The 24422-nt window shown below is 40.2% G+C and overlaps 1 protein-coding gene across 3 annotated transcripts in view; it reads left to right on the top strand.

Moving 5' to 3' along the window:
* Positions 1 to 2724: 2724 nt before the first annotated feature.
* CRY1 (cryptochrome circadian regulator 1) overlaps positions 2725 to 24422 on the top strand; it is a 90854-nt gene continuing 69156 nt past the window's right edge. Inside the window, exon 1 of one of the 3 annotated variants that reach the window (XM_053586656.1) lies at positions 2725 to 3734. In XM_053586656.1, the coding sequence (XP_053442631.1) occupies positions 3577 to 3734 (158 nt within the window). In that variant the 5' untranslated portion in view covers positions 2725 to 3576. Of the gene's footprint in view, positions 3735 to 4647; positions 5072 to 24422 lie in introns of those variants that run through there. The other 2 variants (XM_053586654.1, XM_053586655.1) reach the window with 2 other exon arrangements.

Consider the following 24422-nt stretch of genomic DNA (forward strand, 5'->3'; position numbering starts at 1 on the left):
GACTACAGGTGGCCACCACAACACTTGGTTAGCTTTTCTATTTTTTAGAGACAGGGTCTCACTCTTGCTCAGGCTGGTCTCAAATTCCTGCACTAAAGAAATCCATCCACATTGACTTCCCAAAGTGCTCAGATTACAGGTGTGAGCCACCACACCTGGCCAAACATTGTATTTTTAGAAGTACAATAATATGCCCTGGAGCATGAGGCAATCCAAGTGAGGGCCTATCTCTGCATGTCATATCTTCTGATGAGAAACTCAGAGTGGTGATTAACCAAAGCTCATTCCCATCAATAAAAATGATCAATATTTGTTTAATACTTTATCATCATTAACAAAGGGTTTTCATACATACACACTATTTTTTTTTAAAGAAATAAAATCTGGCTCTGTTGCTCAGGCTGAAATGCAGTGGCATTATCACAGCTCATTGCAGCCTCCAACTCCTGGGCTCAAGGGATTCTCCTGCCTCAGCTTCCCCAATAACTAGGACCACAAGAGCTTGCCACCATGCTCAGCTAATTAAAATTTTTTTTTTCTTTTAGAGGTGAGGGTCTTGCTATGTTGCTCAGGATGGCCTTGAACTCTTGGGCCTCAAGCTATCCTCCCACCTCAGCTTCTAAGTTGGGAAGCCATCACACCCAGCCATTCATATATATATTTGTTAAGTGTTCCTAGAGAAACCAAAGAAAGGATGATATATAATTCGTGTGGCAACAGCAACGGAGGTAGGGAAGAATATTCAGACATATTGGCTCCTTAGATGATTGAATTTGCTCTCATGTTATTAGTTTGCTAGGGGTGGCATAACAAAGTACCACAAATTGAGTGGCTTAGAACAACAAGAATTTATTGTCTCACAGTTCTAGACACCAGAGGTCCAAAAACAAGGTGCCAGCAGTGCTATACTAAAGGCACTAAAAAGGTTCTGCTCCAGACTTCTTTTGGCTTCTGGTAGTTCTTTGGTTTGTGGCAGCATAACTCCAGTCCTCACATGTTCTGCCAATATGTGTATTGGTTTCTGTGTCTAAATTTCTCCTTTATATATGGACACCAGTCACATTGGGTCAGGGCCCACCCTAATGGCCTCATCTTAACTTAATGACCTGCAAAAACCTTATTTCCAAATAAGGTCACATTCACAGGTACAGAGGGTTTTGAATTTTGAGGAGACACAGTTCAACTCACAACAATTGCCATTTCCTTCCTTCTTTTAACCTTGCCAAACACACTGATGTCCAACAGCACTCATTCATTCATTCAGCAAACATTTGAGTGCGTGTCAGGGTCTGCTCTTGATGTTGATGATGCAAAAAGTAAACTGAGGCCAGGCCTAGTGACTCACGCCTGTATTCCTAGCACTTTGGGAGGCCAAGGTGAGAGAACTGCTTGAGACCGTAAGTTTGAGACCAACTGGAGCAAGAGTGAGACCCCATCTCTACAAAAAACAGAAAAATTACCTGGGTGTGGTGGTGTACACCTGTAATCTCAGCCACTCTGGAGTCTGAGGCAGGAGGATTGCTTGAGCCTAGGAGTTTGGGGTTGCACTGAGCTATGATGACATCACTGTACTCTAACTCAGGAGACAAAGACCAAGATCCTCTCTTAAAAAAGAAAAACTGAACTGAACAGAGACCCTGTCCTTGAGAAGTCACATTTTGGAGAGAATCAGACACATTATTATGATAATAACTACTATTATTGAGCAGGTATTACTAGGTATTATAATGGGCATTTTTATCTAATATCTGACATCTATATTTATCTAATATCACACTATTTAATAACATGATAAGTGATGTATCCAAGACATATGGGGAGAGCTTAAGGAGGTCCTAAATCTGGCCTAGGGGTCAGGAATATTTTTGTAAATTAGGTATCATTTCATCTGAGTCAAAGAGGTGTGTAGAAATATACTTAGTAGCTCAAAAGTGGTTGTACTGAGTAGTGGATTTTAAGGAAGAGAATTTTATGGAGGAAAAAACAGTACATTCAAACGTTAAGAAACAAATTGTAAATCCCGCCAGAGCCGGGTTTTTTGTCTATTTTATCAAGTATCTTCTGTATCTCCAATGCTTTGACGACCAGTACCTGGTTCATTCGATAATTAATCTGAGTGAATATAAGAACATCTAAGGCATAGTTCATCGTTGCTGAAAAAGTAGCCAAATACGCAATCATGAAGAACCCCTACGTTGATAACATAACCATGGTATTAGAAATTTCAGAAGTCCAGGAAAGCCTGGCACCTGTCCTGCCAATTATTTCACTTCCTCAGAGCATATACAAGGCTGTGGGCCCGAAAGGCCAGCAGAATAGTAGAGGCGTCAGCTCCATACATTCCAAAGTGGGGTTCTCTGGCCAAAGCTGTTTTTAAAGCACATGGTTTGGGCTTTAAACGTAAGTGGAGCCTCTTTCATCCCATCCCTCCCGAATTCCCCGCCCTGCTCTAATGTTGATTCTCGGAAGAAATCAGGGTCTTCAGGCCTTCCCCGAATATCGTAGTAGGAATCTCCCAGCGAACTCGAGCCCCCGCCTCTTGTCCCTTTCCCTCTGGAAAGCGAGAGCGCACGCGCACCTTCCAGAGTGGAGCGCGCGCCCGCGAGCTCCCCGCATCCCCGTGCTCATCCGGGTCTCAGCGAGCCTCAGCCAATGGCGGCCGCTCGCGGCCCCCGGGGGCGGCGCTAAGCCTTCCCTCACAAGGGGCCTCAGTGGGTACCTCCAGGGGACCGCGATCAGTTGACAGAGGAAAGGGCCAGAGGCAGGGAGCCGAGCATTTAGGCGAGGAGCGACAGTTTGGGGATCAGGCGGCTGCTGCTCTTCTGGAAGCGTCTGAAGAGTGAGCAGATTGTCCAGTTCGAGCCAGTGTAGTAAACACACTTCAGAAACGTGAGGTGCCGGTGGTCACGTGGGGAGCGCGCCCTCCAATAGGGAGTCGGGGGCAGGGCCGAGGCCGCTGACGCGGTGGCGGAGTCACCCGGGCAGCCTTGGGACCGGTCACCGGCCGGCAACCGTCCAGCGGCCTCGACCATCGCCTTCCTCCGTCGTCCTCCGCCGTCTCTCCCGGCCGAGAGACAGCGTTCGCCGACAGGGGCTGGATCCTGTCTTGTTCCTCTCAGTGACTCACCACCGGCGGGCCGTTCTGTCCCCAGGGGACGCCTTGGTGGGGCGAGGTTTCCGTGACGAACCTCCTGGGGCTGTCGGTGCAGGCTCGGGCCGTCGTGGCGGCTCACGCACCTGGAACTTGCTCCCGCTCCGAAGGTCCGAGGCCCTCGAAGTTATGCGTCGGCAGCGGGCGGTTGCGGCGGGCTCCGGCTCCTAAAGGGCGTCACACCCGGACTCCGCCGACTGGGCCACCTCCATTCATCTTCCAACTGCGCCTCCAGCGCCCCCGCCTTCTCTGGTCCCCTCTTCAGATTCATTTTTTCCTGTCCCCCCTCTGGCGCCCTTCGCTCACTCTTTGGGTGAGGCGATTCTCCTGGAAAAGAAGGCATCGGTTATGAGCTGGACCCTCTTTCCTTGAATTTTTCAGTGGAGGAAGTCGGCGGTGACCAGCCGCCCGCCGCGTTCCTCGGCATGGGGGTGAACGCTGTGCACTGGTTCCGAAAGGGGCTCCGACTCCACGACAACCCTGCTCTGAAGGAGTGCATTCAGGGCGCCGACACCATCCGCTGCGTCTACATCCTTGACCCCTGGTTCGCTGGTTCCTCCAACGTGGGCATCAACAGGTGGCGGTGAGTTAAAAGCCCCTGGCGAATTGATTTTGGTGTTTAATGAATCAGGTGTTAATGAAATGAGACGCGATTAGCCAAATCTGAAAATTTAGACCTAAGACTGCCTTGTTTGTATATTTTAAGAATTGTAGATACGTTGAGTATTACATAGAATTGATTTCATAGTTCTCTGGCCGGAGAGAAACACCTTGGCCTTCATGGGTGAACTACGGTGTCTCTGCATTAATGGGAACTCTTCCTTTGAATATTTGGAGAATTCTTGGTGGTGGAGTTAAAGAAACACCCTCCCCGTGATGTTTGAGTGGCCTGTGGATCGATTCCCTTGGTCCCTTTGTGGCACTCGAAAGATTGTGGTCTTTAATGTTTACGTTTGTGTGTGTCTAGGTAACTCCTAGTATGGAGAAAAATTATTCATTCAGTTCATTTTGTTCCAAATTCAGTTTTCTTCCACCTTGAGGTCGCTGTCGGAAAAGCAAGGGAAACTGCATTATCTGGTTTCTCTTTGCTCAGTGCTTCCTCTCAACTCCTCCTTGTGGCTGGTTAAACAAAGCACAGCTTTTCTTTCTAGAAAGTATAATCTTTCTAGGGATGAGAGCCCTGGAAGAAATCTTAGAGATGCTTTATGATCATTTTCTGAAATACCAGACTAGATGATTGTTAGCCCCCCGGGGGAAAAGAAAGCATTAGCTCAACAGATTGTTGATCGCTTTCTGTGTACTAGGCACTGATTTAAATGCTAGGGGTATATAGCAGTGAATGAAACCAACAAAAAGTTTTGTCCTCTTCAGAAACTGCAAATTATAGTACTTTAGGTACTGATAAGCGGTGTGGAGAAAAATAGAGAAAAGATATAAGGAATACAAGGGAGGGATGGGGGTTGCGGTTTTAAATATGATCAGGGAAAAGTCACAGAGAAGATGGCAGTTGATCATACCTGAAGGAGGTGATGAAATGCAGATCCAGAAGAGCATTCCAGACAAAGGGAACAACAGTAAGGGAAAAGGCCTTGGGTGGAAATGTGCTTGACCTTTGGGAGGAGCAGCAGAGGGCGCCAGTGTGACTGGAGCGGAATAAGTGAAGGAAAAGTAGTAGGTGATGAGGTCAGAGTTGTCATAGGGCCAAACCGAACAGAGCTTTATAAGCCATTATCAAGATTTGGGCTTTACTCAGAGTGAAGTGGGAATAATTGAGGGATTTTGAGCACAGAAGTGATGTAATCTGACGTAAGTTTGAAAAACTTTTTTTTCTGGTTGTGTGATTCTGAGAACAAACTGAATGGGGGAGTGGAGGTGGACAAGAAGCAGGAAGACCAGTTAAGAGGCAGTTGATTGATCCAGGTGAGAGATGATAATGGCTTGGAACATAGTCATAAGGAGAAAATGAGTGTAGATACAAAAAAGAGGCATTCCAGAGACTGAGCCTTGAATGCTCTAGTTTGTTTGTTTTGAGACAGAGTCTCACTTTGTTGCCCTTGATAGAGTGCTTTGGTATCATAGCTCACAGCAACCTCAAACTCTTGGGCTCAAGTGATTCTCTTGCCTCACCCTCTCAAGTAGCTGAGACTACGTGTGCCTAGCACAATGCCCTGTTATTTTTAGAGACAGGGTCTCACTCTTGCACAGGCTGATCTTGAACTCTTGAGCTAAAGCAATCCACCCACCTCAGCCTCCCAGAGTGCTAGGATTACATTATGAGCTACTGCACCCTAATACTCTTAATGTTTAGAAACTGTGGAGCTGCCAAAGAACCAGCATAGATAGGGGTCTGCAAAGGAGCTGCTAGTAAAGTAAGAAGAAAACCCAAAAGAGTATGTGTCTTAGAAGCCAAGTAAAGAAAGTTATTTCAAGGAGTAAGGAGTGTTTTACCTATGTCAAATGCTGCTGAACTGAAAATTTTAAATTGGATTTACCAATTTGAGGTCATTTGTAATTTTGTCTAGAGTGGTTTCGGTAATGTCAGGCAAAGTTTTTTTTGAAATCACTCAAGTAAGACTCATAGCACCAAATTCAGTACTTTTTGTATAGTAGTCTGGTTACTATTTATTGAATGAAGTGCTGTCTTGGAGTCAGAATTTTTATATTTAAACAGCTTTATTAATTTCCATATTGACCATAGGATAATGCCCAAATTTCTTAGCCTCACATTCAAGATCTACCTTTTGACCTCTATGTATCTCCTCTCCTACTGTTTACAATATTTGCCATCAACTCTAGTGGTGGAGAGTGACCTCCCTAGTTTTTCTTGGAAACTTTCTTATATTTCCTTCAATCCATGTTTCTCAGACTTTTGGATTTAACAGAAAAGCAAAAAAAATTTTTTTAATTATTTTATTCAATAAGTGCATTAATAAAACTGCCTTTCAATATTGCCATAGTTTCATTAAAAAAGGATTTTTTTTTTTTTTTTTTTTAGTCAAGGTCTCGCTCTGTCACCCAGGCTGGAGTACAGTGGCATGTACATAGCCCCCTGCAGCCTTCAACTCCTCAGCTCAAGTGATCCTCCTGCCTCAGCCTCCCAAGTAGTTGGGATTACAAGTACTAGCCACTGCTGCTGGCTATTTATTTAAAGACAGGGTCTTGCTACATTGCTCAGGTGGGTTTTGAACTCCTGGCCTTAAGCAGTCCTCTTGCCTCACCCTCCCAAAGTGCTGAGATTATAGGCATCAGCCACCACACCTGACCAGAAAGGATGTTTTAACATTAAAAAAAAAAAAAAAAAAAGAAGTTTAGAGGGCATATTCTCACAATAAAGTGCTTTGCCTTGGATAATTTTATATATCAATATATCAATACTTACATATCAATGTTCAGAGAAGCATTATTCATAATACTAAATAGAAACAACTTAAATGTCTATCATCCAATGAATGGTTTAACAAGATATGATATATCCATGTGATGGAGTATTATAGCTATAGAAAGGAATAAAGTGCTAATGTATGCTACAGCATGTATGGATGAACCTTGAAAACATGCTAAGTGGAAGAAGCCAGTCACTAAATTCCATGTATTATGTGATTTTATTTATATAACATGTCTACAGTGGGCAAAACATATAGAGACAGAAAGTAGTTCAGTGGCTGTTTAGGGTTGAGGAAGCTAGGGGAGTTGGGAAGGACAGCTAAGTGGCAGAGGATTTGTTTTTGAGGTGATGAAATGTGTGATGGTTGCACAGCTCTGTGAATATACTAAAACTCATTGAATTGCACACTATGTGTTGTCCTCCAAGCTCCTTCAAGCCTCTTTTAATCTCATTTTTTTTTTAATCTCATTCTTGAGGGTGAGCCCTGCTGACTTAATCACCTCTTCCAGACCCCAGCTCTTTTTTTCTTATTTGTTATTATTTAAATAAAAACTAGACCCAGAAGGCCCCATCTTTTAATACTATCACATTGGGGATTAGATTTTGACAAATGAATTTGGGGGTGAGGGTGAGGGACATAAACATTCAGATCATAACAGGTATAGTTTTTATATATCCCCCCCGCCATTTAGCAGAAGAGAAGTTAACATTTCCTTAAATTTTATCCTTTATCCCTCTCTATGAGAGACACTGTTTCTTGGTGCTGAAATACAACAGTGAATATAACAGGAAAAGTCCCTGCCCTAGAGAACTTCCAATCTGATGGGGGAAATAGACAATAAAACAAATGTATTAATAGTATGCGAGGCAGTGGTAGATGCCATAAATAGAAAACAGTAGACTGAGAACAGAGCCTAAAGGAAATGAGTTACAGGCTATGCGGAGACCTGTGGAAAGAACCCATTTTGCATTCTTCACAGCATGGTGTCTTGTACATATTAGGCATTTGATAAATATTATTTTTTATTTTATTTTTTTATTTTTTGCAGTTTTTGGCCAGGGCTGGATTTGATCCTGCCGCCTCCCATACATGGGGCCAGCACTCTCCTCCTTTGAGCCACAGGTGCTGCTCTTATTTTTTATTTTCTTTATAAGGCTAGGGTTTAGGAATGGGGCAGCTACTTTATTTAACTTATACATTAATGTATATTCTAAACTCATAATTTAGAAAAACTTTTCAGTGAACAGATTACTTTTAGTGTTTAAACTTTGACATATTCATTACACTGTTGAAGCTATCACATGTAAATTCTCATAATTTTCAGTTACCAAATCTATAAATGTGCCTGCATCCTTACCCATTCTTCTTTCTATTGTATGATTTCAGTGGAAGATACTGCTGCTTATATCCAAAACTGATTCCTTTGTCCATGCTCTGTGTCAGAGACTTTGCTTGTTTTGTATTATTTCTTCTCAGCTTTTCTTCTGCTCCATCCTCTTTTTTTTTTGGCTTGTCTCCAACAAACATTTAACATGCATAAGGTAAAGCTCAATAAAAGAAACAAGACCCACAAAAAAGGAACAAAACTTGTCTTGACTATGTTATTCTCCTGCAACTAAGTGTCTCAGTTCCTTTGTAGCCAAACTTCTTGAACAAGACGTCTGATAACTGGCTGACTTCACTTCTTCAACCTTGACCCCCCTCCATACTAAGTAGTCTCCAGTTCCACCCCCACCCACTCTACCAAAACTGTTTTTATGCAAAGAATACTTTTAATCTTTTGCTCCCTTCCACTTTTACAATGTTTGACACATTTGACCACACCTTCCTCTTCTTCCCTTGGCTTTAGAGGACCCTCCAATGTTTGTTTTTCTGTCAGAACTATGATTAGTCTTCTTCCTTGACTTTTCTTTTCCTGTTTAACCTTTATTTTTATTTTATTTTATTTTATTTATTTTTTTGAGACAGAGTCCCACTCAGTTGCCCTAGGTTGAGTGCTGTGGCATCATCATAGCTCACAGCAACCTTAAACTCCTGGGCTGAAGCAATCCTCTTGTCTCAGCCTTCCATGTAGCTGGGACTACAGGCGCCCACAATGCTGGCTAGTTTTTTTTCTATTTTTAGTAGAGACCCAGTCCTGCTCTTGCTCAGGCTGGTCTGGAACTCCTGAGCTCAAGGGATCCACCTCCTTAGCCTCCCAGAGTGCTAGGATGGGGGCGTGAGAGCCACTGGGCTGGCCTGTTTAACTTTTAAATGCCTCTGTAGTTTGTGATCTCCATTCTCTTTTCATTTTATATGTTCTTAGGCAGTCTTATCTCTTCTCATAAAGTCAGTTATCTGCTATACACACATGACCAGAATTCTCTAATAAGTATCTTTAGCTCAGATCTCTCTTCTGATCCTCAGCTGTGTGTGTAATAGTGTATATCCTACATAGCCATTTGCCAGCTTGAATGTATTACCTGTTACTCAGCTTGCTCAAAATAGTTCATCTTCCTTCTCTGTTACTTGAAAATAAAGAAAAAAAGCCCCAAATTGACTTTTCCTGTGTTTCCCATCTTCACAAATGATACTCCACTTACGCACTTGCTCAAATAATTTACAGAGTAGAATGTTAGTTATATATTCATTCATTCCAGAAATATTTGAGTCTTTACTGTGTGCCAATCACTTGCTAATTTCTATGGGTAAAATTATAGATAATTTCTAGCTTATCGGGGAGTTTACAGTACAGAGAAGGATTTAATTAGAAATAAAATAATTGATAAAAATACAAGATGGCGGCCGAGTAACAGCTTCCCTGCAACTGGGCATGGTGAGTCTGGGGAGATAAGACTCCAGGCATCTCTGGCTGGTGGGATCTGCCTATAATCATCCCTTTGAGGATACAGGGCATCAGCAAGGGACTTCTAGACCCCAAGAGGAGGACAAAAACAGTGGAAAACTGGCAAGTGGTTGTGTGTGTTCGACCAACCTAATCCCACCGGCAGCTATAAGTACAAGCAGCAGTGAGACTGCAAACTGGAAAGGCCTTACCTGTGAACTGTTCCAGTGTTTTTGGACTTGGCACTCAGTTGAACTGCCTTGGGAAGAGCTTGAGCAGGAGTGCAGAGAACTTTGGGCATTGTCTAGGGCCCCAGACTCAGCTGCTGAGCCGGACGGAGCTAATAGTGTTCAGCTGTGGGCTGCAAAGAGCCATTGTGAGAGAACTGCCCCGGCAAGCTCCGCCCTCAGGGCCACAGAGCAAGGATCTGGCTGGAACTACCCTGTTTCCCCGAAAATAAGACCTACTTATAGGAAAGATAAGACGTCCCCTGAAAATAAGACCTAGTGCATCTTTGGGAGCACACCTTAAAATAAGACACTGTCTTATTTTCGGGGAAACAGGGTAGTAACCTAGTGACTGAGCAGCCTAAAGAGGGGGACTGAGCTGCCTTGCAGCCTTAACCCTCAGGGGCAGAGTGAGACCAGTTTTGGCACACTGGAGCCTCGGGCTGTTGCCCTGGGTAGAGTGCTGTGGTGTCACAGCTCATAGCAACCTCAAACTCCTGGGCTTGGTGCTGCCTGGACCTCCATAAGAGCTGCACTGCGACCTGCGCCCCACACCCACCGGACCTCCTCATGCCCTGACCAGGAACTGCAGGAGCCACGCAACCCTGCGTCCTCCCTCCTGTATCCTCCCTGCCTCCACACTGGCGGGCTGGTCTGGCCAGGGAGTCTGGTAGCCATGTGCTCTCTGGAGCCCTCCCTGCCTCTGTGCAGAGCCCTTCTCCTGGTCAGAGATTGCTGAAGCCTTGGGCTTTCTATACCAAAGTCACTGGGCACCAAGCACTCCCAGAACCGTGTGCACCACCTCACACCCTGTGGCTGGATCTGGGTGTGTCACACTCCGGAGCTGCTTCCACAACCTGAACTCCCTGGCTGGGGCAGCCCCAGAGGAACTACACAGGGTCACTCCCTACAAAGATCCAGCAACAATAGAGTGATCACGCTGGGGTCTAATCTTGGAGAGACACCTCCCCAATTCTGAGGACGGCCAGAGGCAATGGTGAAAAACAATCGTGAGGTGAAATCAACAGAAAAACTCTGGCAATATGAATAATCAGAGAAGATCAACTTCCCCAAGGATCAATGGGGCACACACAGCACAAGACCCCATGCACAAACAAATAGCTGAGATGTCAGAAATCAAATTCAAAATCTGGATAGCAATAAGATCGAATTAGAATTCCAAGCAGTAAAGATACCTCAAGAATTCAACAAATTCAAAGACCAAATGACCAAAGATTTTGACACATTGAGACAAGAAGTTACAGCCCTGAAAGATCTGAGAAACACAGTAGAATCCCTCAGTAACAGAATGGAGCAAGCAGAAGAAAGGATTTCTGGCATCAAAGACAAACCTTTCAAACGCTCCCAAACTCTCAAAGAGGAAGAGAAATGGAGGGCAAAAACAGATCAGTCTCTCAGAGAGCTCTGGAATAATTCGAAGAAAATCAATATTCGTCTTATAGGGATCCCTGAAAGCGACGAATTGGCTTCACAACGCACAGAGTCTCTTCTCCATGAGATTATGAAGGAGAACTTTTCAGACATGCCAAGAGATTCTGAAATTCAGTTTCAGAACTCCAGCATGACTCAACGCAAATAAGACACCCCCCCAGACACATCATAATCAATTTCACTAAAGTTAATATGAAGGAGAAAATTCTGAAAGCAGCCAGACGAAAGAAAACCATCACCTACAAGGGCAAGAATATTAGAATAACTGCAGATCTCTCTGCTGAAACCTTTCAAGCTAGAAGAAGATGGTCATCGATTTTTAATCTCCTAAAACAAAATAACTTTCAACCCAGGATCCTGTACCCAGCTAAACTGAGCTTCATTTATAACGGAGAAATTAAATACTTCAATGACATTCACATGTTGAAGAAATTTGCCATAACTAAACCAGCTCTCCAGGATGTTCTCAGAACTATCCTCCATAAAGACCAGCATAATCCTCCACCAAAAAGTAAACCCACCCAGAAAATTTTTGATCAAATTCCAACTTCCACAGTCGCAAAAGGATTAAAAATGTCCACCGGACTCTGAAAAGGCTTATCAGTATTCTCAATTAATGTGAATGGTTTAAATTGTCCTTTAAAGAGGCACAGGTTGGCTGACTGGATACAAAAACTCAAGCCAGATATCTGCTGCATACAAGAATCTCATCTTACATTAAAAGACAAATATAGACTCGAGGTGAAAGGATGGTCATCTATACTCCAGGCAAATGGAAAGAAGAAAAAAAGCAGGCGTTGCAATCCTATGTGCAGACGCAATAGGCTTTAAACTGAAATAAGGAAGGATAAGGATGGACATTTCATATTTGTTTTTTTTTTTTTTTTGGCCAGGGCTGGGTTTGAACCCACCACCTCCGGCATATGGGACCAGCGCCCTACTCCTTGAGCCACAGGTGCTGCCCGACATTTCATATTTGTTAAAGGTAATACTCAATGTGATGAGATTTCGATTATTAATATTTATGCACCCAAGCAGGACGCACCTCAATTTATAAGAGAAACTCTAACAGACATGAGCAACTCGATTTCCTCCAGTTCCATAGTAGTTGGAGATTTTAACACCCCTTTAGCAGTGCTGGATAGATCCTTCAAAAAGAAGCTAAGCAAAGAAATTTTAGATTTAAACTAAAGACATCTACAGAACATTTCATCCCAACAAAACTGAATACACATTCTTCTCATCAGCCCATGGAACATACTCCAAAATCGACCACATCCTAGGCCACAAATCTAACCTCGGCAAATTTAAAAAAATAGAAATTATTCCTTACATCTTCTCAGACCATCGTGGAATAAAAGTTGAACTCAATAACACCAGGAACCTGCATACCCATACAAAAACAGGGAAGCTAAACAACCTTATGCTGAAGGATAGATGGGTTATAGATGAAATTAAGAAGGAAATCACCAAATTTTTGGAATAAAACAATAATCAACACACGAATTACCAGAACCTCTGGGATACTGCAAAGGCAGTCCTAAGAGGGAAATTTATAGCACTGCAAGGCTTCCTCAAGAAAACGGAAAGAGAGGAAGTTAATAACTTAATGGGACATCTCAAGCAACTGGAGAAGGAGGAACACTCCAACGCCAAACCCAGCAGAAGAAAAGAAATAACCAAAATCAGAGCAGAATTAAATAAAATTGAAAACAGAAGAATTATACAACAGATCAATAAATCCAAAAGTTGGTTTTTTGAAAAGATCAATAAAATAGATAAACCTTTGGCCAACCTAACCAGGAAAAAGTAAAATCTCTAATTTCATCAATCAGAAATGGTAATGATGAAATAACAACAGACCCCTCAGAAATTCAAAAAATCCTTAACGAACACTACAAGAAACTCTACTCTCAGAATATGAAAATCTGAAAGAAATTGACCAATACCTGGAAGCATGCCACCTACCAAGACATAGCCAGAATGAAGTGGAAATGTTGAACAGGCCTATATCAAGTTCTGAAACAGCATCAACTATACAAAATCTCCCTAAAAAGAAAAGCCCAGGATCAGATGGCTTAATGTCAGAATTCTACCAAACCTTTAAAGAAGAACTAGTACCTATATTACTAAACCTCTTCCAAAATATAGAAAAAGAAGGTATATTACCCAACACATTCTACGAAGCAAACATCACCTTGATCCTCAAACCAGGGAAAGACCCAACAAGAAAAGAAAATTATAGACCAATATCACTAATGAATATTGATGCTAAAATACTCAATAAGATCCTAACAAACAGAATCCAACAACACATCAAAAAAAATTACACACCACGACCAAGTGGGATTTATCCCAGGGTCTCAAGGCTGGTTCAGTATACATAAATCTATAAATGTAATTCAGCACATAAACAAACTAAAAAATAAGGACCATATGATTCTTTCAATTGATGCAGAAAAAGCTTTTGATAATATCCAGCATCCCTTCATGATCAGAACACTTAAGAAAATTGGTATAGAAGGGACATTTCTTAAACTAATAGAGGCCATCTACAGCAAACCCATAGCCAATATCATATTGAATGGAGTTAAATTGAAATCATTTCCACTTAGATCAGGAACCAGGCAAGGTTGCCCATTGTCTCCATTGCTCTTTAACATTGTAATGGAAGTTTTAGCCATTGCAATTAGGGAAGAAAAGGCGATCAAGGATATCCACATAGGGTCAGAAGAGATCAAACTTTCACTCCTCGCAGATGATATGATCGTATATCTGGAAAACACTAGGGATTCTACTACAAAACTTTTAGAAGTGATCAAGGAATACAGCAATGTCTCAGGCTACAAAATCAACACCCATAAACCTGTAGCCTTTATATATATGTCAACAATAGCCTTTATATATACCAACAATAACCAAGCCAAAAAAACAGTCAAGGACTCTATTCTTTTCACAGTAGTGCCAAAGAAGATGAAATATTTGGGAGTATACCTAACAAAGGATGTGAAGTATCTCTACAAAGAGAACTATGAAACTTTAAGAAAAGAAATAGCTGAAGATATTAACAAATGGAAAAACATACCATGCTCATGGCTGGGAAAAATCAACATTGTTAAAATGTCTATACTACCCAAAGCAATATATAATTTTAATGCAATTTCTATTGAAGCTCCATTGTCATATTTTAAAGATCTTGAAAAAATAATACTTCGTTTTATATGGAATCAGAAAAAAACTCGAATAGCCAAAACATTACTCAGCAATAAACACACAGCAGGAGGAATCACGCTACCAGACCTGAGACTGTACTATAAATCAATAGGGATCAAAACAGCATGGTATTGGCACAAAAACAGAGAAGTAGATGTCTGGAACAGAATAGAGAACCAAGAGATGAATCCAGCTACTTACCGTTATTTAATCTTTGACAAGCCAATTAAAAACATTCAGTGGGGAAAAGATTCCCTATTTAACAAATGGTGCTGGGTGAACTGGCTGGCAACCTGTAGAAGATTGAAACTGGATCCACACCTTTCACCATTAACTAAGATAGACTCTCACTGGATAAAAGATTTAAACTTAAGACAGGAAACTATAAAAATACTTGAAGAAAGTACAGGGAAAACTCTTGAAGGAATCGGCCTGGGTGAATATTTTATGAGGAGGACTCCCTAGGCAATTGAAGCAGTATCAAGAGTACACTACTGGGACCTGATCAAACTAAAAAGCTTCTGCACAGCCAAGAACATAGTAAGTAAAGCAAGCAGACAGCCCTCAGAATGGGAGAAAATATTTGCAGGTTATACCTCCGATAAAGGTCTAATAACCAGAATCCACAGAGAACTCAAATGTATTAGTAAGAAAAGAACAGGTGATCCCATCTCAGGGTCGGCAAGGGACTTGAAGAGAAACTTCTCTAAAGAAGACAGATGCACGATCTTCAAACACATGAAAAAAAGCTCATCATCCTTAATCATCAGAGAAATGCAAATCAAAACTACTTTGAGATATCATCTAACCCCAGTAAGAGTAGCCCACATAACAAAATGGTTTTACAGGCGAAAACCAGAGATGTTGGCGTGGATGTGGAGAAAAGGGCACACTTCTACACTGCTGGTGGGAATGTGCACTAATACATTCTTTCTGGAAGGATGTTTGAAGAATTCTTAGAGACCTAAAAATAGACCTGCCATTCGATCCTATAATTCCTTTACTAGGTTTATACCCAGAAGACCAAAAATCACAATATAACAAAGACATCTGTACCAGAATGTTTATTGCAGCCCAATTCACAATTGCTAAGTCATGGAAGAAGCCCAAGTGCCCATCGACCCACGAATGGACTAGCAAATTGTGGTACATGTATAGCATGGAATATTATGCAGCCTTCAAGAAAGATGGAGACTTTACCTCTTTCATGTTTACATGGATGGAGCTGGAACATATTCTTCTTAGCAAAGTATCTCAGGAATGGAAGAAAAAGTATCCAATGTAATCAGCCCTACTATGAAGCTAAATTATAGCTTTCACATGAAGACTATAACCCAACTATAGCACAAGACTATGAGGAAAGGGCCAAGGAAGGGGAAGGGAGGGGGGAGGTTAGGGTAGAGAGAGGGTAATGGGTGGGGCCACACCTATGGTGCATCTTAGAATGGGTACAGGCGAAACTTACTAAAGCCAGAATACAAATGTCTACATACAATAACTAAGAAAATGCCATGAAGGCAACGTTGAATAGTTTGATGAGAATATTTCAGATTGTATATGAAACCAGCACATTGTACCCCTTGATTGCACTAATGTACACAGCTATGATTTAACCATAAAAAAGAGAATAAAATAAAAAATAAAGAATTTATTCTTTTAATATTTTAGTAAGCTGCATCTCAACAAAAGATTTCTTTTGTAACCATTTATATTTTGGTTTTTGTATTTAAAAACATTTTTCTGGGAGAGAAGTTTATAAAAAAAATAATAAAATAATTATAGAAATGCATTCTTCTCTCCATTTCCTCTTCAGCCCATCCTTGCCCTTCGTTACTTCATTCTCTACACAGCAACCAGAATGATCTTTTAAAATTGCAAATCTGATAATGTCATTTAAAGCTCATGAACAATGTTTTTTTACTCTTAGGTTAAAGCTCAGTAAGCTATAACATGGTTTAAAATCCTTGTATAATTTGGCATTTTGCTTCTTTTTCCAGTCTTGCGTGATTATTTCTCTGAGGCATTTGAGCTGAGCCTTGAAATATAAGGTAGATCTTAATAAGCTAAGTATGGAAGGAAGGGGATTCCAAACAAAGGGAAAAAAATTCCAAACTGAAGGAAAATAAGGAGACAGAAATCTGAAACTGGTGAGGAAGCTGATGTAGCTGAGTCATTTGGTGCCTGAAAAAATAGGAGGTGTTGTTTAGTCCTGTTTTGGTTGCTAGTGGGTTGCTTGAATCAATCAGGCTTAACCCAAAAGAATGCTTTTTAGTAGATGTAAGTGGACAATCCAAGGAAACTGCCTTCAGACATGTGTTGATGCTAGGGCTTAAAAGATTATCACTAGGATCAAATTTCTCTCTTTGCATCTCTGAACTTCATTTATTCTGCCTTGGCTTCTCAGACAAGCTGTCCTCTGGTGGTAAAATATCACAATAATAATAGCAGTTTCAGCCGTAAAAAACATATGCCTGTTCTCCAAAAGTCTCAGCAAGTCTTATGGCACTTCATGGGCTCTGTTGGGGTCAATTTCAGAACCAATTGTGTGCTTCACTAGTAGAATTATCTTAACTCTACTGAAATAACTAAAGTAGGAATAGGTGGATACCCTGAAACAAGGAATGCCTATTATATAAGAACTGAGATAAGAAAGTGCGTACAGTTCAGAAAAGCTTTGATCCCTGTTTGGGAAAATACAACTTTGGCAAATGAGTGAATACTAGAAGAGAGAGACAAGATACCAATTTGAGGTCTGTCAGTAATTCCGGTGAAAGTAATATGGGCTTGAACTAGGGAAAAGGCTGTGAGGAAGGGAAAGATGCAAGAGAAAGATCATTATAGAGGTGCTGTTGATAGCTTAGGACCCAGATGACTGCCTGGAAAAGACACTTTCATACAGGAGCAGGGTAAGGAAGAAAAGAGAATGTAAGATCCTCATACTTTGTGGCTCTGTGACAAGTAGAGGACATTAACTAAGTTAGGAAATAGACCATATTAAGATGAGGAAAGAATGAGCTTAGTTTAAGTCATTGACTGCTAAGATTTTGATATGTAAAACGGAGAGCATAGAAATTTAAGTCTGGGATCACAGATGTTAGAGCTGTGCATGTGGGAATAATTCTTATAATAAATAATGGATGAAGTATGACTGGATAAGATTAGATAGAATAAGGCCCAATCAAAACCTTAGTAAATACTATATTTAAGATGAATAAGAACTGGTAAAGGGGGCTCAGCACATATGCTCAGTGGCTAGGGCGCCAGCCACATACATCGGAGCTGGTGGGTTTGAACCCAGCCTGGGGCTGCCCAACAACAACAACTACAACCAAAAAAAATAACTGGGCAGTGTGGCAGGTGCCTGTAGTCCCAGCTACTTGGGAGACTGAGGCAAGAGAATCACTTAAGCCCAAGAGTTTGACGTTGCTGTGAGCTGTAACGCCGCGGCACTCTACTGATGGCAACAAAGTAAGACTCTGTCTCGATGAACTGGTGAAGGAGGGAGAAGGGAATCAGAGCTAGGAGAGTGCTGCATCGTGGAAACTGAATGTAGTGAGATTTTTTTTTGCTGTTTTTTGCATTGTGTTAGAGAAGTCAGATTAGGATTAGTTTTGACAGTTATGCATGAAAAATATAAAAGACGTGGAAGTGGACAAAGGAAATTACTATATATCTAGCATGGTAGATATTGTCTAGAGGACCATCTAGAATGATATGATTCTGACTAAGGGATATGCTTCTTTGTCTTTGATTGACAAGGCTATTTTACAACTCTATAAAAAGGGATAAAAGTTAAATTATAGAAAACTGATAGCAGTTCAAATGTTTCCTGCCTGTACTAATCAATGCAAATTACATATGTGTGGTACAAATGGATTTTGTACAGTGGGGAATAGTAAATCACAATCTCATTTAAACCAGTTTTAATATTTTATGTATTTCTTCATTCATTAGTGAATTGAATAAAATTCACTACATACTCATTTTATATTTGTATGAGTCATGATTTTACCATTTTGAAAATTATACTTTAACTATTACAAAGGCCTTTGGTATACTTTGAGAGAACACTTCGATGTAGTTGTAAGAACAGAAATCAGGTTTCATAGGAATTTGCCAAAAGTATGTGTGGAAGGTGAGGGGAAAGAGTGGGAGAGATGACCAAAGGTTGGAGTGTGAGGACGGGCTTTTATGGGAGAGAGGAGAAATGAGCTAGAGGAATAGGGTCTAGACAGACTGAGGAAAAAGGAATTTTGGTTAGGTCACCAGACAGAGTATAGTGGATTCAAGGGATTACAAACAGGAAATAAAATACATAAGTAAGGCAAGGCTTGGGTGTGGAGTTCTTTGAATGACAAACTGAAGTAGAGCTAGAACATCTGGCTGTACAAAAACGTAGGCTTTTTCCTGCTTTCCTATTAGTATCAGTGGAAATGACCTTGGGTAAGTCATTCTTCCTTCCCTTATTTATTTAGGAAACATTCAGTGAGAGCCTATTATTTGCCAGATACACTCACTATGCAAGGAATTGGGGATACAAAGATGAAGGTCATGGTGTCTTGCCCATAAGGAAACTTTCACACCACTAAAGGATAAATAATTATATAGAATGTTGAAAAGGACTTCTATAGAAATATGCAAAGACAGTTGTGAGAACACAAAGGAGAGACAACTCTAAGGTCATAGGAAAAGGTGTAAAGGTGATAGGTGTATGTTGAAGAGGTAAGGAACATATCTGCATATGTGCTAGAGAACACAGACTGTGAGATACTGGTTTAAGAGAGGAGTTCCAGAAAGTTCCAGAATGCTTCTTAATGGATGTTCAAGTCAGTGCCCTCGCATGAAAAGGGAGGTACTAAAATAAACCCTCTTTTATTTGATATCATTGACCTGAAGTTATTTGAAAAAGGCTCTACTCATAAAAAGAGCATGTACTAAATGTGTATTAATTTGATAGGTTTTGATGTAGAGCTTAATTACACTTCTCAGTTTTTCTGCTAACTTCTCCAACCACATTTATTCCGTGGGTAATCTCTACTAGTTCTATTTGAATATTTGATTATTTCTGATTGTGCATTTCCTGCACTCACCTCTATCTCGAATTCCCGATCTGCATATTTAGTATTTTTATTTTGATTACAAATAAACATCTTAAGCTTGATTTTATCCTTATCTCTCCCACCTCCCATGATTTCTCTATATTGCAATAAATGGCAACATTTACCTAATTGTTCTGCGGAAGCCTAGGAGCCACCTTCTCTTCATTTCTTTTAATCCCCAATGCCTTATCTAGTCCTTCAGTAATTGTTATAGCTTATGTTTCCAATTAAATCTATATATATTCAAATATCACTCTTCCACTGCTACCATACTATTCAAACTACCAATATTTCTTGCAGGACTACTGTAATAACTTCCTAATTTATCTACTTCCATTTTTGTGCCTATTTTCCCAGTCTGTTCCTTTTGGAAGCCAGAGTAATATTTTAAAAGCCATAATCAGATTAGGTCATTCTCATGCTCAGAATCCCCCAGGGGCTTCTAGGGCCTTTACATTTTCTTCTCCTGTTTGGAACATTATTCCCTCAGACTTTAGTCTCTCATTTCTTCAGTGCTCCTTCCTCAGAGAGACCTTTTCTGGCCATCCTATGTAAAATAATTACTCCTATTCCCTCCCCTCCTTTCACTCTCTCTGTCCTTACCTGTTTTATTTTTCATGGCATTTGTCACTACTTGAAATTATATATTATCGATTTACTTCTTTAGTGTCTTACTCCTTCAATAAATTACACGAGAAGGGTCAATATGTGTCTCATTATTGGCTTCTGAGCCACATAACAGTGGTTCTCAGAGAGAGGTTCCAGATCTGTTATGGGTCCCTGACACTGTTTCAGGTTATCTGTGAAGCGAGACTATTTTCATAATGAAACTAACACAATGTTTGACTTTGTCACTTATCCCCTCACATGCATTCAGTTGAGTTTTCTAAAAGCTGCATATGTGATGGCATTATTGCTGTGATGGCTAATGGAATGTGCTCTGCTGTATTCTTCAGGTTTGTTTTCAGCTATAATTCCTTACATGGTAAATATTAACAGTTATTACCTATAAAACAATGCTCTTTGGGGTTACTCAGTAATTTTTAAGAATATGAAGTGTCCTGAGACCAAAATGTTTGAGAACCGCTGCCCTAGAACAATACCTGGCACAGAGAAGATGTTTGATCTGTTCTTCTGGATTGGATGTGTAAATGAATATTGCTCCGCTGATTTTTTTGATGGAGTTTCAGGTTGACTTCCATGCATAAATTATACCCATCATCTAATAATGCCAGTCATTTTCTCTGAAGTTGATTAAAAGTTTAAAGTTAAACCAAACTTGGGTACAGAATTCCTTTAGTACATTTTTCCTTCCCATTTACTATAGCTGTCTTATCTATAGACAATTAATTAGACTTTATTTGGTGATTCACCTGAAGCATTCAATTAGTTTTCTATACAACAACTTTCTTTTTTACAGTCATTTTATCAGTTTATATAAAGCTTAAGTAAATTATGGGTTATAATAAATTCAGCTGGCATAAACAGGTTTGAGAAATTCAATTGACTATTGGTACACTTGGAATTTTTTTTTTTTTTTTTTGAGACAGAGTCTCACTTTGTCACCCTGGTAGAGTGCAATAGCCTGTTTTATTCTTTTCAAATTAAAATTAGATTAGATTAGATCAATTAGGCCATTGATCAAAATGGTCTTTGTATGTCTTACACAGTGTGGAGATTAAGGGCATTTAGTTATTTGTGTGAATTGATAAATGAGAGATAACTGCATGTTTTAATGTATTAATATGTTAGCTACAGTCATGGAAAAGCCCAAGTGCCCATCGATCCATGAATGGATTAATAAATTGTGGTATATGTACACCATGGAATATTATGTAGCCTTACAGAAAGATGGAGACTTTACCTCTTTCATGTTTACATGGATGGAGCTGGAACATATTCTTCTTAGTAAAGTATCTCAAGAATGGAAGAAAAAGTATCCAATGTACTCAGCCCTACTATGAAACTAATTTATAGCTTTCATACAAAAGCTGTAACCCAATTATAACCTAAGAATATGGAGAAAGGGGAGAAGAAGGGAAGGGGAGGATGGGTGGAGGGAGGGTGATTGGTGGGATCACACCTACGGTGCATCTTACAAGAGTACATGTGAAACTTACTGAATGTAGAATGTAAACGTTTTAACACAATAACTAAGACAATGCCAGGAAGGCTATGTTAACCAGTGTGATGAAAATATGTCAAATGGTATATAAAAGCAGTGTATGGTGCCCCATGATTGCATTAATGTACACAGCTATGATTTAATAATAAATTTAAAAAAAATTAGCTACATAATTGCAAAATTCTCTTTTAGCATCATATGATTTCTGTGATGGTAATGCTGAAATAATTATTAGTAATACAAAATATATTAACTAAAGCTTTAAAAAAATTGTTATTTATTTTTTTCTGATGGTGTCTTGCTAGAGTGTAGTGGCATGATCATTGCTCACTGCAACCTCAAATTCCTGGGCTTGAGCACTCCTTCCTTAGCTTCCCAAGTAGTAGCTGGGATTACAGGCGTGTGCCACTATGCCTGCCTAAATTTTCTGTTTTTCGTAGAAAGAGAGTCTTGTTCTTGCTCAGGCAGGTCTCAAACTCCACAGCACAAGTAATCCTTCCATTTTGGCCTTCCAAAGTGCTAGGATTGAGCCACCATGCCCGGCCACTACAGGTTTTTAAAATTTGACATTTTAAAATTTATTCTGACGTCATTTGCGTTTTTTTGTTTGTTTTTTTTCAGACAGAGTCTTACTTTGTTGCTCTTGGTAGAGTGCTATGGTGTCACAGCTCACAGCAAGCTCAAACTCTTGGGCTTAAGCAATTCTCTTGCCTCAGCCTCCCATGTAGCTCAGACTACAAGCACCCACCACAAAGCCTGACTATTTTTTGCAGTTGTCATTGTTATTTAGCTGACCCGGGCTGGGTTCAGCCACATACGCCAGCCTCGGTGTATGTGGCTGCGCCATAACCACTGTGCTATGAGCGCTGAGCCATGTTATTTGGTTTGGATTGCATATTTTTTTATAATTGGATATTAGGGTTTCCTAGAGATGAAAGCAAAAACCTGCTATTTTAAGAAGCAGATTCTACTGACTGTAGTTATTTTTGTCATTTTTATCTTATCCTAGCTCTATCCTCTCAGTAGCAACAATAACAAACGAAATACATTAATGACATTTGTGTTTTTATTTAGTTTTGCTATTTTACGTGATATGGGCCAGCAGGAGTTAAAAAGCTATAATATTAATTGAATGACTTAATATTAAATTACTGTGCAATAGTGTATATATACACAAGTAAGTATGCTGCCCAAGCCTTTTATTGGTTTTAATATACAGTGAGTAGTCAGATTGTAATTTTGAGATAGAAGTACCTTTTTTATAATAGGTATATATAAAATGTTTTTGGTAAGGAGAGTCATCATTTTGGGTGATGTAGTGGAAATAAGAAGGAAAGAATGAATGAAAGGGAGATACTGGAAAGGAAGAATCATCAGTTTGGTGACCTATATGGAAGGTTTTGGAAAAAGAAGAGTCAACAGTTATTTCCAGTCCCGAGAACCCAGCAAGGCAGACATAACAAAGTCAAAAGGAGCTACTTTGGAAGTCAGGATGACAAGCTTGGTTTTAAGTGTATTGAGGTTAATTAATAGCAGGATATCCAGGTATAGTTGGTTAGCTGGGACTGAAGGTAGGAAGAGAAGTTGGGACTAAGTATGTATATATAATTGGAAACAATCTTTTGAGAAGTGATAATTAAAATTAAGGAAATAAATGAGAACCCTGAAAGGGGAACATGGGGGAAGACAAAATGGAATAGCAGTCTTTATGATTTTAAAAAATAAAGTGTGCATGTTAAACTTTTTTGTAGTAAAACTTTTGTGGTTTAAATCAATAATGATAAGATTCAGAAGGCCTTTCCTGTCCCATGATGATAGAAATATTTATCATATATTGAACTGTAACATCAGAACCTCTACTGAAAAGAATTTAGCCTCTATTTTAGTAGCTTGTGACTCCAACCTGCTTTTTCTCTTTAACTCAGTTTATTGCACTGGTTCTCAACCTTCCTAATGCTGCCACCCTTTAATACAGTTCCTGTGAGTCGCGACCCACAGGTTGAGAACTGCTGGTTTATTGGGTAAAAACTCAGTATCTGACCTAAGCTGACCAATTTGGAATTTGAAAAAGGGATGCAGAGACTGTAGTCAGTTGGTGTTGGGCCTTGACACTGGCTAAACAGTCATACTGTAAAAAGCTAGGTATCTTAGCATCAAACAGGGATTGCAGAAAGAGAAAAGAATGAGCACATATGCAGAACAAAACAAGCAAGAGACAATTCAGTTCCAAAAAGAAATATCCTGGGTTGTAACATTCCAGATTTCTTAGACTTGACTTTACTTCTTGAACACAGGTTCCATGAGATACTCCTGTATTCTTCTAATACTCTTTTTTTTCTTGACCTAGTTTGAGTATATTTCTGTTTATTGCAGTAAAATAATTCCTAACTTAGTTCATCTTTGACATACTTTTGTTTTTTGTTTTTTTTCTTTTTTTGAGACAGAGTCACACTATGTTGCCCAGGCTTATCTTGGACTCCTGGGTCCAATCTGTCCTTCCACCTCAGCCTCTGAGTAACTGAGACTATAGGCCCACACCACTATGCCCAGCAAATTTTTCTATTTTTAGTAGAGATGGACTCTCACTCTTAATCAAACTGATCTCAAACTCCTGGGGTCAAGTGATTCTCCCACCTTGGCCTCCCAGAGTGCTAGGGTTACAGATTTATTTATTTTTAATTGAGACAGAGTCTCACTTTGTCACCCTCAGTAGAGTCTATGACATCATAGCTCACAGCAACCTCAAACTCTTGGGCTCAAGCAATTCTCTTGCCTCAGCCTCACTAGTAGCTGGGACTACAGGTGGCCACCACAACGCCTGGCTATTTTTTTGTTTTGTTTAGTTTAGTTTAGTAAGCCCAGGCTGGGTCTGAACCCATGAGCCCTGAAGCATATGGCCGGTGCCCTATCTGCCGAGCTATGGACACCAGCTTGGCCTGTTTATT

Source organism: Nycticebus coucang, chromosome 3 (assembly GCF_027406575.1).
Source record: "Nycticebus coucang isolate mNycCou1 chromosome 3, mNycCou1.pri, whole genome shotgun sequence".
NCBI classification, from domain to species: Eukaryota; Metazoa; Chordata; class Mammalia; order Primates; family Lorisidae; genus Nycticebus; species Nycticebus coucang.